General features: G+C 43.1%; 1 protein-coding gene across 1 annotated transcript; it reads left to right on the top strand.

Annotated features, from left to right (window-relative positions):
* Window positions 1-1,300: 1,300 nt before the first annotated feature.
* KDELR2 (KDEL endoplasmic reticulum protein retention receptor 2) lies at window positions 1,301-12,916 on the top strand. Its single transcript, XM_053992099.1, has 5 exons — window positions 1,301-1,486; window positions 7,964-8,064; window positions 10,466-10,624; window positions 11,686-11,938; window positions 12,606-12,916. The coding sequence occupies exons 1-5, from the start codon at window positions 1,396-1,398 to the stop codon at window positions 12,638-12,640; spliced, it is 639 nt and encodes a 212-aa protein (XP_053848074.1). The 5' UTR covers window positions 1,301-1,395; the 3' UTR covers window positions 12,641-12,916.
* The last annotated feature ends 933 nt before the right edge of the window (window positions 12,917-13,849 follow it).

Below are 13,849 nucleotides of genomic sequence, written 5' to 3' on the forward strand. Positions count from 1 at the left end.
CAGTCCATAACCTTCTGGTGTGGGAACTTCTCAGTGTATAATTCTGTAACAGTAAAGTCCTTACACTATTCCCTCAAAGGGGCTGTGAAACAATGTAAACCAAGAGATTTTTAAAGAAATTAGCTACCCAGCAAAGCACCGTTTACCTGGAATAAACTGTTAGCCATTTTCTACAACTATTGAAATCCTACTTCTGGGCAGCTATTCCTATTTTTCTTTGCTCTTGTTTGGATTGTTGGGGTTTTTTACAGAGAACATTGGAGAGTTATTAAGAGGAGATGCCTCTTTTGAACTGCCCACTGAATTTACTGGTCATGTCCTGTTTTAGGGATTAAGGACTCTGAAGAAGCTGTGTGCTAACTCTCAAGGCATGATTATTGAAGAAATAATTGCTTTTTTTTTTCTTTTTCTTGGAAGTTTACACAGAATCATGGAATTGTTAGTGTTGGAAGGGACATCTGGAGATCACCCAGTCCAACCCTCCTGCCAAGGCAGGGTCACCTGGAGCAGTGACACAGGAACATGTCCAGGTGGGTTTGGAATGTCTCCAGGGAGGGAGAATCCCTGACCGCCCAGTCCTGTCCCAGTGTTCTGTGGCTCTCAATGTAAAAAAACTCTTCCTCGTGTTGAAGTGAAACTTCTTGTGTTTTAGTTTATGGCCACTGCTCCTTGTCCTGTCACTGGGCACCACAGAAAAGAGTCTGGCACCATCCTCGCACAGGTTGCCCAGAGAAGCTGTGGCTGCTCCATCCCTGGAAGTGTGTCAGGCCAGGCTGGGTGGGGTCCTGAGTACCCTGGTCCAGTGAGTGGCATCCCTGCCCTCGGCAGCGGGCAGAACGAGATGAGCCCTAAGTACCCTTCTCACCCAAACCCTTCTGTGATTCCGTGATTCTGTGACCCTCTTGGGACCCACCTCTGAGGTATTTATAGTATAGATGAGATCCCCCCTCAGTCTTCTCTTCTCCAGACTAGCAAGGCCCAGCCCTCGCAGTCTGTATTAAGAGAGACACTCCAGACCCCTCATCACCTTTATGGCCTCCGCTGGACTCTCTCTAGTAGCTGATGTAGATTTTCACACTGTTGGCCTCCAAAACATAATAAAATATACATATATATTATATTCGCTATTGTCTGTATATGTATACAGATCAGCTTCTCGGCCGCCCTAAGGGCAGAGTCCCGCGGCCGTTCCCCTCCGCTCGCCCGGGCCCGCAGCTGCCGGGGCGGCCCCGCCGTGAGGGCGGCGCGGGGCGGGGCGGGCGCTCCCCCCGCTTCCCGGCGTGCACCGGCGCGGGGCTGCCTGGCCACGTCCCCGGGCCACGTCGCTCGGTGCCCGCTGAGCTTGCGCCATCTTCGCTCCCCGGCTCCGGCTGCGCCGCCGCCTCTGCCGCCGCCATGAACATCTTCCGCCTCACCGGGGACCTGTCCCACCTGGCGGCCATCATCATCCTGCTGCTCAAGATCTGGAAGAGCCGCTCCTGCGCGGGTGCGTGCGGAGGCCGCGGGGCGGGACCGGCCGGGAGGCTCCGGGCCGCCGAGCCCCGCGGGAGCCGCGCCGGGGCCGGGCGGCATAGCCCCGAACTCGCCGCGGGGTGCTGCGATCGCCCCCGAAGGGCCGCGCCCCGGGGAGAGCCCAGAGAGCAGAGGCGGCGGGGGGGTCCCGCCTGTCTCACTGGCCCGGGAGGCGGCCCTGGTGAAGCGGGGAAAGGCGGGGAGGGCATTGACCCCGCTGGGGCGCCCCCGAGGGCCCCCGGGGCGGGCGGGCAGGCAGAACTCGCCCGGGTAGGTGAAAAGGGACGGTCGCTCCCGTTCACGCAGGGGAGGGGGCTCTGCCCTCCCTCTGACCTCCCTGCGACTCGGCCCCCTCCAAATCCAGCGCTGGCGGAGCGGGTGAGCAGCCGGGAGAGGGGGAAGGAGGAGGCGCATCCCCGCTCCGGGGTGGGGGTGCGCCGGCGGGAGCTGCATTTCCCTGAAAGGTGTTGTGGTTGCCATTATTCGTACTTTAATCCCTGTGCGCCGCCGCTCCGGCTGTGTCCGGGAGGGTCGCTCCTTCCTTACGTAACTGCCCGGCGGCAGGCGAATGAATGGGGAGGCCGGTTTGGAAGGCGGGGGGGGAAAGCAATTCGTCCCCCGCGGGAAGAGCAGCCGCCCTCTCTTCGTCCCTCCGTTCCTCCATCCCTTCCCTCGCTTGCCCTGGCCGCGCCCGGCCCCTGGGCCGCCGGTGTACGCGGTTTGGTGCGGCGCCGGCCGCCGCTGACTCGCCGTTCGCGACCTCTGAAGTTTCCCTGCTTTCCCCTTCCCTCCGCGGCGGCCTCACGCTCCCCCTGTCCTTCGCTTTTGTGCAGGAATTGAGCTGCGCTTCGTGCCGCTGTTAGGGCTGGTGGAGGGTTTGCTGTCGGCCGGGCCAGCCTGCAGTAGGAAGCTGTAGGAGGGAGATTCCCGGCGGGAGCCGCGGGCCGTGTGACGTGGCAGCGGGAGCTGCGCCGGGTCCCGGCCGGCGAGCCCCGCTCCGCCGCCCCCCGCTGCCGCTTCCCCCCCGTTCGGAACGGGCGTGCTCCAGTTCCTTGTGCCGTGGTTCGCTTTCTCCCTTCGGCGTACGCTGTGGTGGTTGCAGGGAATTGCAGGCAGTTCCCATAACTGCAGCGTAGCTGATTTCTTTCAGAAAACTGGGAGCTGTTGTCATTCAAAATGGGCATTTCCTTGCCGTGTGTGTTATGTGGATCGGTTTTGTTGTGCACGGGAGCTTGCCTGTGAGCTTCTCCTTCTTTAGTGAGGGCGATTGTTCTTGAAATCAGTTTGCCGTGTTTTGATGATACTGTTCAAATACCGGGTTAGCACTATTGAACAGATGTATCTGTAAAGTTTTCAGTTAAAAGCATGAAGAATTAGTTAAAGTTGTAACCTGAAATAACTGAGAATGGGGAAATGAAAGAGATTTACACTACAGGTAGGAGGAAGTACAGGTTCTGTATGTTGTCATGTCAAATCACCAGCTAATCACTTGGTAGCCCAAAAACAATGAGTGAATTAATAGTTTTGTTTTTTAAAAAGTAGAGGAATAGCTTTGGCTTTAAACAGACTTAAAGTAAAAACTGTTCTTAACTTTACAAAAGAGGTCAAACAAGTGACTCCATGGCCCACATGCAGCAGTAGTGCAGAACTATTGTTCCTGAGGTCATGGAGAACAAGAGCACTTTCCTGATGAACTTACCTGGCTCGGGATCTAGTGCATGACAGGAATCCTGCCTGGATCTGGCAGGAGAGGGCCTTGCCTCCTCCAGCTCTTGAGTAGAGCTTTGTCCTGTGTTTGAGAAATGCAGTTGAAATTACAAACAGCAGGAGGGTTAATGGTCTAGAAACTGAATGTCATTTAATGTCTGAAGAAAGAAAATGTGAAATTCTATTGCAAGGCTGAAATTCAGAAAGGGTTTGAGCCAAGGGATTCTTCAGTGACCTTTGGATGTGAGGTTATTTACACAGTATAGTACAATGTGACCTGGTCCCATCTTTCTGCTTAAAAAGTGGTCTGATGTTGCTTTCCTAAAGCCAATTGTGATTGAGAATCTCTACTACTCGGGCTTTATTCATAAGAAAGCAGCCTCACACCAATCATTGGTGCAGCTTTCTCCAAGACAGAAAACCAAACAGGCCTGTATCCCTTTCCCAAATTAGCCAGCGTCCCTGGACACAAACACACATGCATGAGCTCTTCCAGTAGAAAATATTTGCTTAATGCATTTTCCTGAGGGGGGGGGGGGGGAAGGCAAAAAAGCAAAGATGTGTTTGTCAGGGAGGGTTTCTTTGGCATCTTCTAGTTCTGCCTGAATCCTCAGGAGTGAATCCAGATTTGTGTTGCTGCTGTGAGATTGGTGTGTGAGGCCTAACAAGTTTGTCTAGAATGAGAAGAACATGAATACCTCAAAGGACCACAAGCAGAGAATTTTATTTTTGGGGCTCTATTCTGTTCCCCCTAGTGGTTCATTGTTGTCAGTTGAGGTTTCTATTGATTGTTGTAAATATACATTTGCATATGTTTGTAAAGTCATGCACAATAATAACCCCTAAGTAGTTACCAGTTAATGTTAAGCAGCTACAGAGAGCCACTTACTAGAGGGCTTTCTGCCATTTCTTTACATTGTATGGTTATTAGAACCATTTATAAATTAAATAAACATATACCTCGTGGTTATTGGTGACTAAGGAAACGCAGGCAAACCAGCTGCTACTTTAACCGTGCACTTTTGAAGCAGTAGAGATTTTGAAAATAAATAAGGGCTTCTAACTGCTGGCTGCACTGAAAGCTGTGATCCATGAAGAGCTGGCAAACCACATGGTGCCGACTCCTCTCTTCTGGTTGCATCTGTGTGTGTCTGAGGCCTTTGTTCCAGGAGAACTCGGAGGCCTGTAAAAGCAGCTGGAAATGAGGGAGACAGCCTGTGCACCTCTGCTGCAACCTGCTGTTTTTTCAGGACTCATAGTCCCCATTTTCTTTCTTAAGAAGTGACTCCTCTAATTGAAGAAGATAGGTAAGGCTAGGCTCATCTGCACTTTGAAGCAGTCTGTGTCTTCTGTGTTTGAAAGTTTTTTTTTTTTTCCTTATTTAGTCAATAGGTTGAAAAGATAACAAGGGGAAAGCAAATCAGATCTTGACTTCAGAATTTTAGAGATGGCAGGGAAACAATTTTTTGCATGTCTGGTTATTTGAATTTCCAAATTTGGAATTTGGAAAAATGTTTGCCACTCAAGATAACAGTTCAAAAATCGTTAGGAAGAGCCATGGAGAATGCAGTAGGTAACTCCATTATCGATGTCATGTCATAATTAGGAAATTCATGAGACTTGAGGAATCCTGTGCTTTCAAACATTGTCCTGTTCAGACTGTATTTTCTTGCCCATTTCAAGTCAAATTAGGTTGTTCTCAGTGCAAATTACTGCCCGAAAATTGATTCGCATTTCTCTGTGCCATTTATCAAGTGTTAAAGGTGACCTGTGGTTGCAGTGCTGTCCAATTATATGCTGTATACTCTAGAAAAGTAGTATAGATAGTAAATGTACTTTTGCTAGGTAATGTAGCTGTATCTCAATTTTATGTGTCTGTTGTGGACCAGATAGTATGCTAAGATGAAGACTTCTGACTGTACTTTGCCATAGGCTGCTGCTGATTTGTCTGCATTTTCACAAAAACTGCTGCTTTAGGTAGCTTTGAAATTTTTTCTCTCGCTTTGAAGGAAACTATTCTCTTTCTCAGTTGGAAAATTTGTATTTAAAATTAGGTTGGGATTTTAAATTGGAAGCACAGGAGTCTTAATGCTGATACTTATTAGCAGAACCAAAGGAGTTGTGGTTCTGTGGGTGATGTGGACTTGGTACAGAACTAAACTACTTTATTTTTAAAAGTCTGTGAAGTTTCCATGGCAAAGTATGGACTGACCTTCCTTAGAAGAATTTCTGTTTGTAGGTTTTATGGCTGTGATGTGCAGTTCATAGCTGGTAAGTGCTGTACACACTCCACAGCTCAGTGCCTCTGCTCCTGCCTGTTATTCCTTACCTGACTCACCACAGCAAAATGAAGTTGATAAGAAAGTACTACAATTTCAGCTCTGCCCTCCTGCCTGGCTGTGAAAATCACCTGAATTAAAGTTTCATGCTATGGCTTTCAGCCAAGCTGGAGTGCAGAAGTTGAAGGAGTTTTTCCATGTGTGAGGATGGAACAAAACAGAGAAGTTTGGTTCTTCCAAATTTGAACCCAGAGCTTTGGAAGAAGAAATTAAAATATTTTTATTCAGTTCAAGAGCTAAGTAATGTTTGTGGGAGTAAAAGGAAAGGGAGAAGGATGAGAATAGCATTATTGTAGCTTCAGTGCATTGCTGTTGCCAGCCCTGAGCCAGGGTCAGTGTTGTGACAACATACATTGATACATTTCCTAAAGTTTTAAAATGTGTCAAAGTCGTACAACTGTTGTGTTTACCTGTTGCCTCACCCTGTGTTTGTTTGTGGTTTAGATGTTTCTCCCATCCCTTCATAGGACTTCGGTTTACAATTTAAACCTTGTCTAGTCTAGTCTAGCCTACTTTACTTTAAAATTAGTTTAATCTTGAGTCTAGGGTGGGTTTCAGGATTTCACAACTATTCTAAAGATTCAAAATTCAGTGAGAATATTGAAAGCCTTAATAAAAATTACAGCTTGGGGGCTGAGGAGGTAAGATTGGCAGTGGCTTAGAAGAATTTGTCAAGTGTATTGTATGTATTGATGACAGTATAATCAGATCCAAATATATAGCTGTTATTAATAGTTAATGTCTCTTATATGCTGGTTGGTTTTTGGTTTGTTTTTGTTTTTTTTTTCTGTTCCCAGTTATTTGCTAAAAGAAAATAGCATGCTAAATAATTTAGCCTAATTATATTCTGTACACTGCTCTGTAATCTGTCCAGGTGGATTTCTTTATCCTGTGGATTCTGACCTTAGGACAGCTTTGCTTGCTGGGAGGTTTTACTGGCAAGTTGTGATGCCAACAAGCACACCTGGGATGAGCCCAGGATGCTGCTTCAGCTGTCTGTGCAATGCTGTTGTAGTTCAAGAAATGTCAAATGTATTTTTTTCTAAATTTTGGGAGGTAGTTTCTTTGTGGTTTTTTCTTTCTTTTCTTTTTTTGGGGTGGGGCAGCATGGTTTTTTTTTTTTAATACTTGCAGCTTGTGTTTTACAGCTTTACAGCCTGCAGATTTTGAGATGGTTTATGTTCCCTGTTCTGTAGGTGGCACATCAGGCTCACCTTGCAGACATACCACATATGAAATTTGCAAACACACCCCTTTCTAATTGTTACTGTTTCAGCCATTCTTGTACTTCATAGGTTAAATTCCTTCATCTGGAGCAGTTTATTCCATGTTCCTTAAGCTGGAGTGAAAAGGACTTCAATAGCCATAGCAGATTGCCTTCTCCTAATTGCTTTATGGTGCTGTTAATAAAAGCCTTTCTAGAAATATCTCTGTGTAAAGGGACAAGGATTTTCAGCCTCTCCTACGGAGTATTTTCCCCTCTTGTTTTTTGAAGAAGACTTGCATGCTTAGCTGAACAGATTCAATTATTTTCGCCCTGGATGACTGAAAACAAGAATAATTGGAATAACAAGATAGAGGCACAGAGTAGGTTGTTTTGTCCCCCTGCTGTGACACACCACCACATCAGTATTATGGAGCGATGCTTCACCTCAGCTTTCGGAAGCTTTTAGTGACTGACTGTGCAAAGCTTTTATGCTTCTAAGTGTGCTCCAGTGCCTGAACTTAAGTACAAACAAACATTTTGACATTGGGGCTTTGACCTAGAATCGAAAGTTGCTTTGAAGATGCAGTGTAGATGTCTGACATTGTATCTCACTTCTCTTCCTTTTTAAAATTTTTAGTACATAATAACATGTGGGTTTGATTGTTTGATGTTTTTCTCACCATGTGGCCAAATGAGTCTGTGACTTGAATTGCCTTATGTTTTAAAATCTATGTATTCCTCTAAAATCCCATTATTGGTGCTGTCATACCTTCTGCTTGTCACTGGGTCTGTTCTGTCTATTGCCCTTGTAGCTTTCCATCTATTCAGCATCTAAAGATTGTACTGAGGCATGTGACAGCTCTCTGAGAACTGAAAGCTAATGCAGCCTTGCCCAGTGATAATACAGAACAGATAGCTTGCAGGTGATATTTTCAGAGATGACACTACCTGCTGTGAGTAACTTCTAAACCTTGTGTAGTGCTGGCACCTCTTCCAGCACGGGGTAACTTGTGTTCACACTAGTGAGCTTTATGGGCTTAGAATTCTGTTTGTACACCTTGGGAACTTGGATTTTGTCCTGATTTTGTGATCAACTTGCTTAAAAATAAAGGATATATCCTTTCTCATCCCGGCCATCAAATGTTTCAAAGCACCTCATCACTTCCTGAATGATTAATTATTTCCTTTATCACTTTAGGTATTTCTGGGAAAAGCCAGCTTCTGTTTGCACTGGTCTTCACTACCCGTTACCTGGACCTCTTCACTTCATTCATTTCATTGTATAACACATCTATGAAGGTAGAGTATGCTGAAGAGTTAGAAAAGCTAGTGAGGTTGCATGTGGAGTGCATAATTCCATTAATAAAAGCCATTTTTAATGGCCCACTGCACCAAAGCTCTAGATGGGCTTTGGATAAAGAATGTGGAAGATGGACTCAAAATCCTACTTTTTTTTCTGCACTCTACATGCAATTTAAAAAACCTGTTTGTATTAGGACTGTGGCATTTAGAACAAATGGCATTTTGGTTATTGAAAATGCGAGCTTTTGGAAGAATGGTTCAAATAAACTATATTTTTCATTTGAGACATTAAAGCTCAAGTAAATCTCCTTTTATTCACTACAAGGTAAATTAGTATTCAGAATGCACTGCCAGAATTGCAGCTGTCTGCAACTGTCTGGTCAGAGGCTGATCAAAAGTTGACATGAGTAAGCTTTAAGGAATGTAGCTTCTGTCAGTTGTACCCCTGTCACTTGCCCACTGAATGTCAGTGAGCCTGAATTTGAGTTTTTTACTTACTCATTCCTGCAATTCCTGGTATTGAATACAAGAAAATAAAGCAGTGGTCTGAGAGAGGGCAGTATGTTTGTTTTTTTAATCCAGTTCCTTTATTTTTGGATTTTCTTGATGCTTTTCAGCTTTAATTTAGAGGGTAGTATAACTTTGCTGAGAGGAAAGACTAAAATAATCAATAATGCAAAATGTATGGATGAATTACGGAAATAATACTGTAAAATAAAATTTTGTGTCTTAAACTCACACTTGCTTTCCAACAAGTGAAATGTGTATGCTTAAGTTTTAATATTAACAGTATAGAAGAAGAGCTGTGGATTAAATAAAATATTCTTGAAACAGAACCTTTTTCCTTATGTAATTTCTGATTGGAAGTTACAATTAGGTGCCCTAAAGGAGAAGGTAGGGGTTTTTTGCCATTTATTTACTTATTGGTCGTGATTCAGGGCCATGAGCACATCTTTGTTCTGCAGCCCTCCTAACCAGAAAAGGAAGGAGTGTGGAAATACTAACTTTCAAAATGGCAGCCTCTATTTCAGTTTCAAGGATTAATGCTTAGAAAGACTGATGGATATAATTGACTTTTCAGCCCATTATGGTAGTGTCAAGATGAAGCTGCTTGAATGTCCCAACACAATTTTGTGTTATATTTATTTATATGTAGGAGTATATAATGTTATACAGTTGTTGAGAACTTGAGAGAACTTTAGTTGAGAAGTCAAGAGCTGAGATTCTTGAGATAAAGAAGTTTGTAATGTAAGAAATTTGGATTAATTCACACTTTCTTAGTGTCTTGTATGACCATACCTGCTGTGATTTGTTTACACCCATAGTAAAGGTTCCCTGTATCCTGTCCTGTGGTTCTTTATCTCCACTCAGCTGTGGCGCTTGTGTAGCAGAGCCTTTGGGTTCTGAGCTCCTTAATACAGTATTTGTAGGATTTTGTCTGTGAGCAGAGCATTTAGTGATTAATAGCATCTGCAAACAGTGGGATTTTTAATCTGTTACTTCTCTGTTGCAAAGAACCCTTTTTTAATGTGATAGATGCTTTGGAACATTCAATCTTTGTGCTGAAAGTGGCAGAAGCTAAAATATTTGTCTAGTCTGCTGTACTGTGTTGACTCCAGGACAATGAGCTCTGTCCTGATGATGGCAGATTGACCTTTAGAAAGTCTTTGATTCTCTCTAGTTCTGTTTTCTCACCTGTAAAATGAAGTTTTTTGCTTATTCCACAGGGAATAGCTATAAAGTCTACTGTGCCATAACCATTCAAAATAGTTAGGCATCAGCTGAAATTGAATTCTGGTTCATTGCTTCTCTCAGTCTTGCAGGTCTTGTGGCCTCTTGGTTGGTAAAAAACAGTGTCCAGTTGCCACTCTTCAGATTTTAGAGATGTTTAAAGGTTCAAAGCAAATCAGCTAACTTGTAATATATTAAATGGTTGTCTGAATGGGACTTACTTAATATTTTTTTAATTGCCACATAAGCCATACCATGCTGGGCTTTTTGAATGTAGAAAGGCCCCTTCCAATATTGTGTGTATGCACCTGCACATTTTTAACCTAAATGTTTGGGGCCAGTGCTTCCCCTGCAGCTGCAGACCATGTATTCCTTCTCCAGTCATTTCCTTAGTTCTGGAAAGGGTCTTCACCTTTGGGCAGTCACTTTGACCATGGGCATGTGATGCCTTTAAAGCAGCAAAACCAGTAGGGCCCAGAATCGCTCATTTTGAAATGTTATTCTGCTGACAAAAGTTAATCACCACCAACAGCCTGCAAAACCACATAAACAATGCAAAGAATCAAAAAAGACCACACTTACTCCTCTTAGTACTTATTCAGGGAGTGTGGTTTAATCCTGGAACCTCTGTGGATTGTTTTGGGGTTGTTTCTTTCCTTGCCCTCAGCTTATCTACATCGCTTGCTCGTACGCCACCGTGTACCTGATCTACATGAAGTTCAAGGCCACCTATGATGGAAACCATGACACCTTCCGAGTGGAGTTCCTGATAGTTCCTGTTGGTGGGCTCTCTTTTCTTGTCAATCATGACTTCTCTCCACTGGAGGTGAGTTGATTGTAGGCAGGAGATTATATTTTGGTTTTTTGCTAAAATATTTAGAACGTGAGGATGAGCATTTTTTAGCCTGACAAGTGAATGGTTGAAGGGTGTCTGTATTTAGTAGGTTCAGGCTAATCCTTTCCTCAATTAATCTGTGTGGTGCAGATGTCTGTGCAAATTCAAGGCACCTCAGGGGACCAGCGTTTTTATCAGCATAGATTATTTTGTTAAGCAGAAGACTGTGTTTTTCCCAGTACACTCTGATGGCTGTATTAATTCAGAATTCCTTTTGTTCTGTTTGTTAAAGAAATCCCCAGTTTTTGAATAGTTGGTGCCACCTGGTGAAAACAAAAGGAATTATACTACTACTTAAATTTTATAGAATTACAAATGGTCTAGACTATAAAAAATAATCACATTGTATTTAAAATGCAGCTATGTGTTTAATTGCAGAAAAATGATATTAAAAATGTAATTACAGAGAGTTCAAACAGATATTTTTTTCCTACATAATAGAGAGTAACTTTAAATGCTTGTTTTACGTGGACTGAGCTGTATTTTTATATTGGGGTGAAATGAATTTTTTACAGAGTGAGGGAATTTGAATTGCAAGACTCTGAGATATATTTTAAATTTTGTTCTCTGTTAACTGATTCTTTAAACAAATAGATAAAAAATGGAAGAACATTAAGCAGGGGAATGGACTTCATCTTCCCTGCAGCTTTCTCAGCATGGACTCTGTAAGCTGCATTTCATGGTAGTGTGCAAACAGTTCACATAAGTTCCCTCACAAGTAAACCTGTGTGTGCCAGCTCAGCAGAGAGCTGGTTTGGAGAATCTGCTGTCGGCCGGGAGAGTTCCCTCCTCCCATCCTCTGGTTGATTATGAAGCTTTCATTTAGTTTTTCGTGTACCAGGGAAAGTTTGCCAAAATACTGGACCTGTATGAATAGGTATTCATCCATGCATAACATTGCTAGAGAGTGAAAAGCCGAGCCAAGTCAAATGTTTTCTGTCCTGCTGTTATCAGTAAGAGAGTTGGATATACCTGTGGTTTTTTCCTTTCAGATACTGTGGACCTTCTCCATCTACCTTGAATCGGTTGCTATTCTCCCTCAACTTTTCATGATCAGCAAAACTGGGGAAGCAGAGACCATCACTACTCACTATCTTTTCTTCCTGGGTCTGTACCGTGCCTTGTACTTAGTCAACTGGATTTGGCGCTACTACTTTGAGGGATTTTTTGACCTCATAGCTGTTGTTGCTGGTGTGGTCCAGACCGTTCTGTACTGTGACTTCTTCTATTTGTATGTTACAAAAGGTAAGTAATACAGTAGCTTCCAGCTTCAGGGTGTGAAATGTAGCAGTTAACAGGTTCATAGGGGTCTGCTACATCAGCATTACAAGCTTGTTAATTCTGTGTGCAAATTAGTTCTGAAATGCCCTTGATTTATTGAGTACACTTTCTGGTAGTTGGGGCATTTCTGAGGATTTTTTTGGGGTATGGGTAGAATATAAATATATAAATGGTCTGATGAACTTTTGGAAAAACTGAAGTATGGCTGAATATATATTGCTGTTGCCTTCCATGGATAAGCATGATCCTCCTGCTTCCCCTGACCATGTACACTGTTACCTGCAGATCTCATGGTTACAGACACCTTTCTCAGTTGTTTAAATACTGTAAGAGTTGAAAGTTTCCATCATGTAACCACAAAGCTGTGTTATTTTAGTCATAATTCTTAAGTGGCTGTGGTGGGGGACTAGTACATCCTATGAGGTTGAAAAGTGGGAACTTCAGGGTGCCACAAGAGGACAAGGTTAGAATTGTTGATTCTAGCTTTTCCAGTATGTATTTAAGAGAGAGAGGCAGCCTAGGAGGATTGTGCATGGAAGGTTTTGGTCCCTGTGACACTTTAACAGTGTGTGCTTCTCCTGCATCACAACTTCGTTTTGCTGACTGTTTTCTTTCCCACTTCTCCTTGCAGTTCTCAAGGGAAAGAAGCTCAGTTTGCCAGCGTAAGTGCCAAAACATCACCAGCATCTGTCCTGTTGGATGCTTGGACAGAACAATCCTTATCACAAGCAAAGGTGAAGATGCTTGAGACAGAAAGTCAGAAACACAGCTCTTTATAGTGCAGGTAGTCATCAGCGGCTCTGTAAGAACGGAGGAAAAACAACCAGCAGATTTCTGTTTGATGCATCTTGCCTTTATCTTTTTTATTACTATGTATAAAGATTTTTTACATAAAGAAACTTATACTGTATTAATAAATTCAGTGTATGGTTTCAATTGGAATAGTTCCAAAAGTGAGATTTTTGTGAGATTGTTTATGACCAGGAACAAGTGCAAACGTTTTTTTTTTAATTTTCAAGATTTTCTTTGAAATGACTGATTTTTTTTTTTTTCTTTTTTTTTCAGTGCACAAATATGTGCATCCTTGATGGATGGTAGTCATCTGTTCTTTCCCTTTGATTCAGTTTTCATTCCACTATATTTATTTTTTTTTCCAAAAGGCGAATATATGTCAACTCTAAATCTGAAACCACCGATGTTTGATGTGATGTGCTGGTGCCCAGTCTTTGTGCCATCTGCTGACATGGAGTTCCTTATTCAAAATATATGCTGGTGCTAGAAGGGGAACAGTCACATTTTGAAGTTGTTCCCCTTCTAAAACAGACTGATGGCAAGAGGGCAATGAGGAAATCACTTGAGGCCACAAGGATGGGCTCTTTCTGTTCTGCCATGATGTCTGGGAAGGTAACCCCAGTAATGAAAGCACTTGGCAGCCCAGGTCGTGAGGGGTAAGAGATGTGATAGTATTAATTAGTGGGAAATGTTTGTGACTGTGTTGTTTGTTCAGGAAGAGAAGGTTGAATACCTTGGATGTCCAGCCCTGCTCCACCATTGCAGCTGTAGGAAAGGGAGACTTGTAAGTTGTTGATTACAGAAATCTGTGGGTGATCACTTTAAACAATATCTACATTTTCTTATTAATGAATGCTTTATAAGCAACTTCCATGTTCAGCTTCAAGTGGTTTTCGATGTCACTTTTGGACAATTAATATTTTTTTTATAAACTTTTCAGAATCAGCAGCACCAGTTACCATTCTTCATCCTTTAAATGATTCCCTTTTTTTACTGAGCTGTTGCATGATTTATCCTGTGTTACCATCCTCAATAAACACTTTATGAAATGGTGAAAACATTTCGGGGTTTTTTTCATTTTTT

Source organism: Vidua macroura, chromosome 16, assembly GCF_024509145.1.
Source record: "Vidua macroura isolate BioBank_ID:100142 chromosome 16, ASM2450914v1, whole genome shotgun sequence".
In the NCBI taxonomy this organism is placed as follows: domain Eukaryota; kingdom Metazoa; phylum Chordata; class Aves; order Passeriformes; family Viduidae; genus Vidua; species Vidua macroura.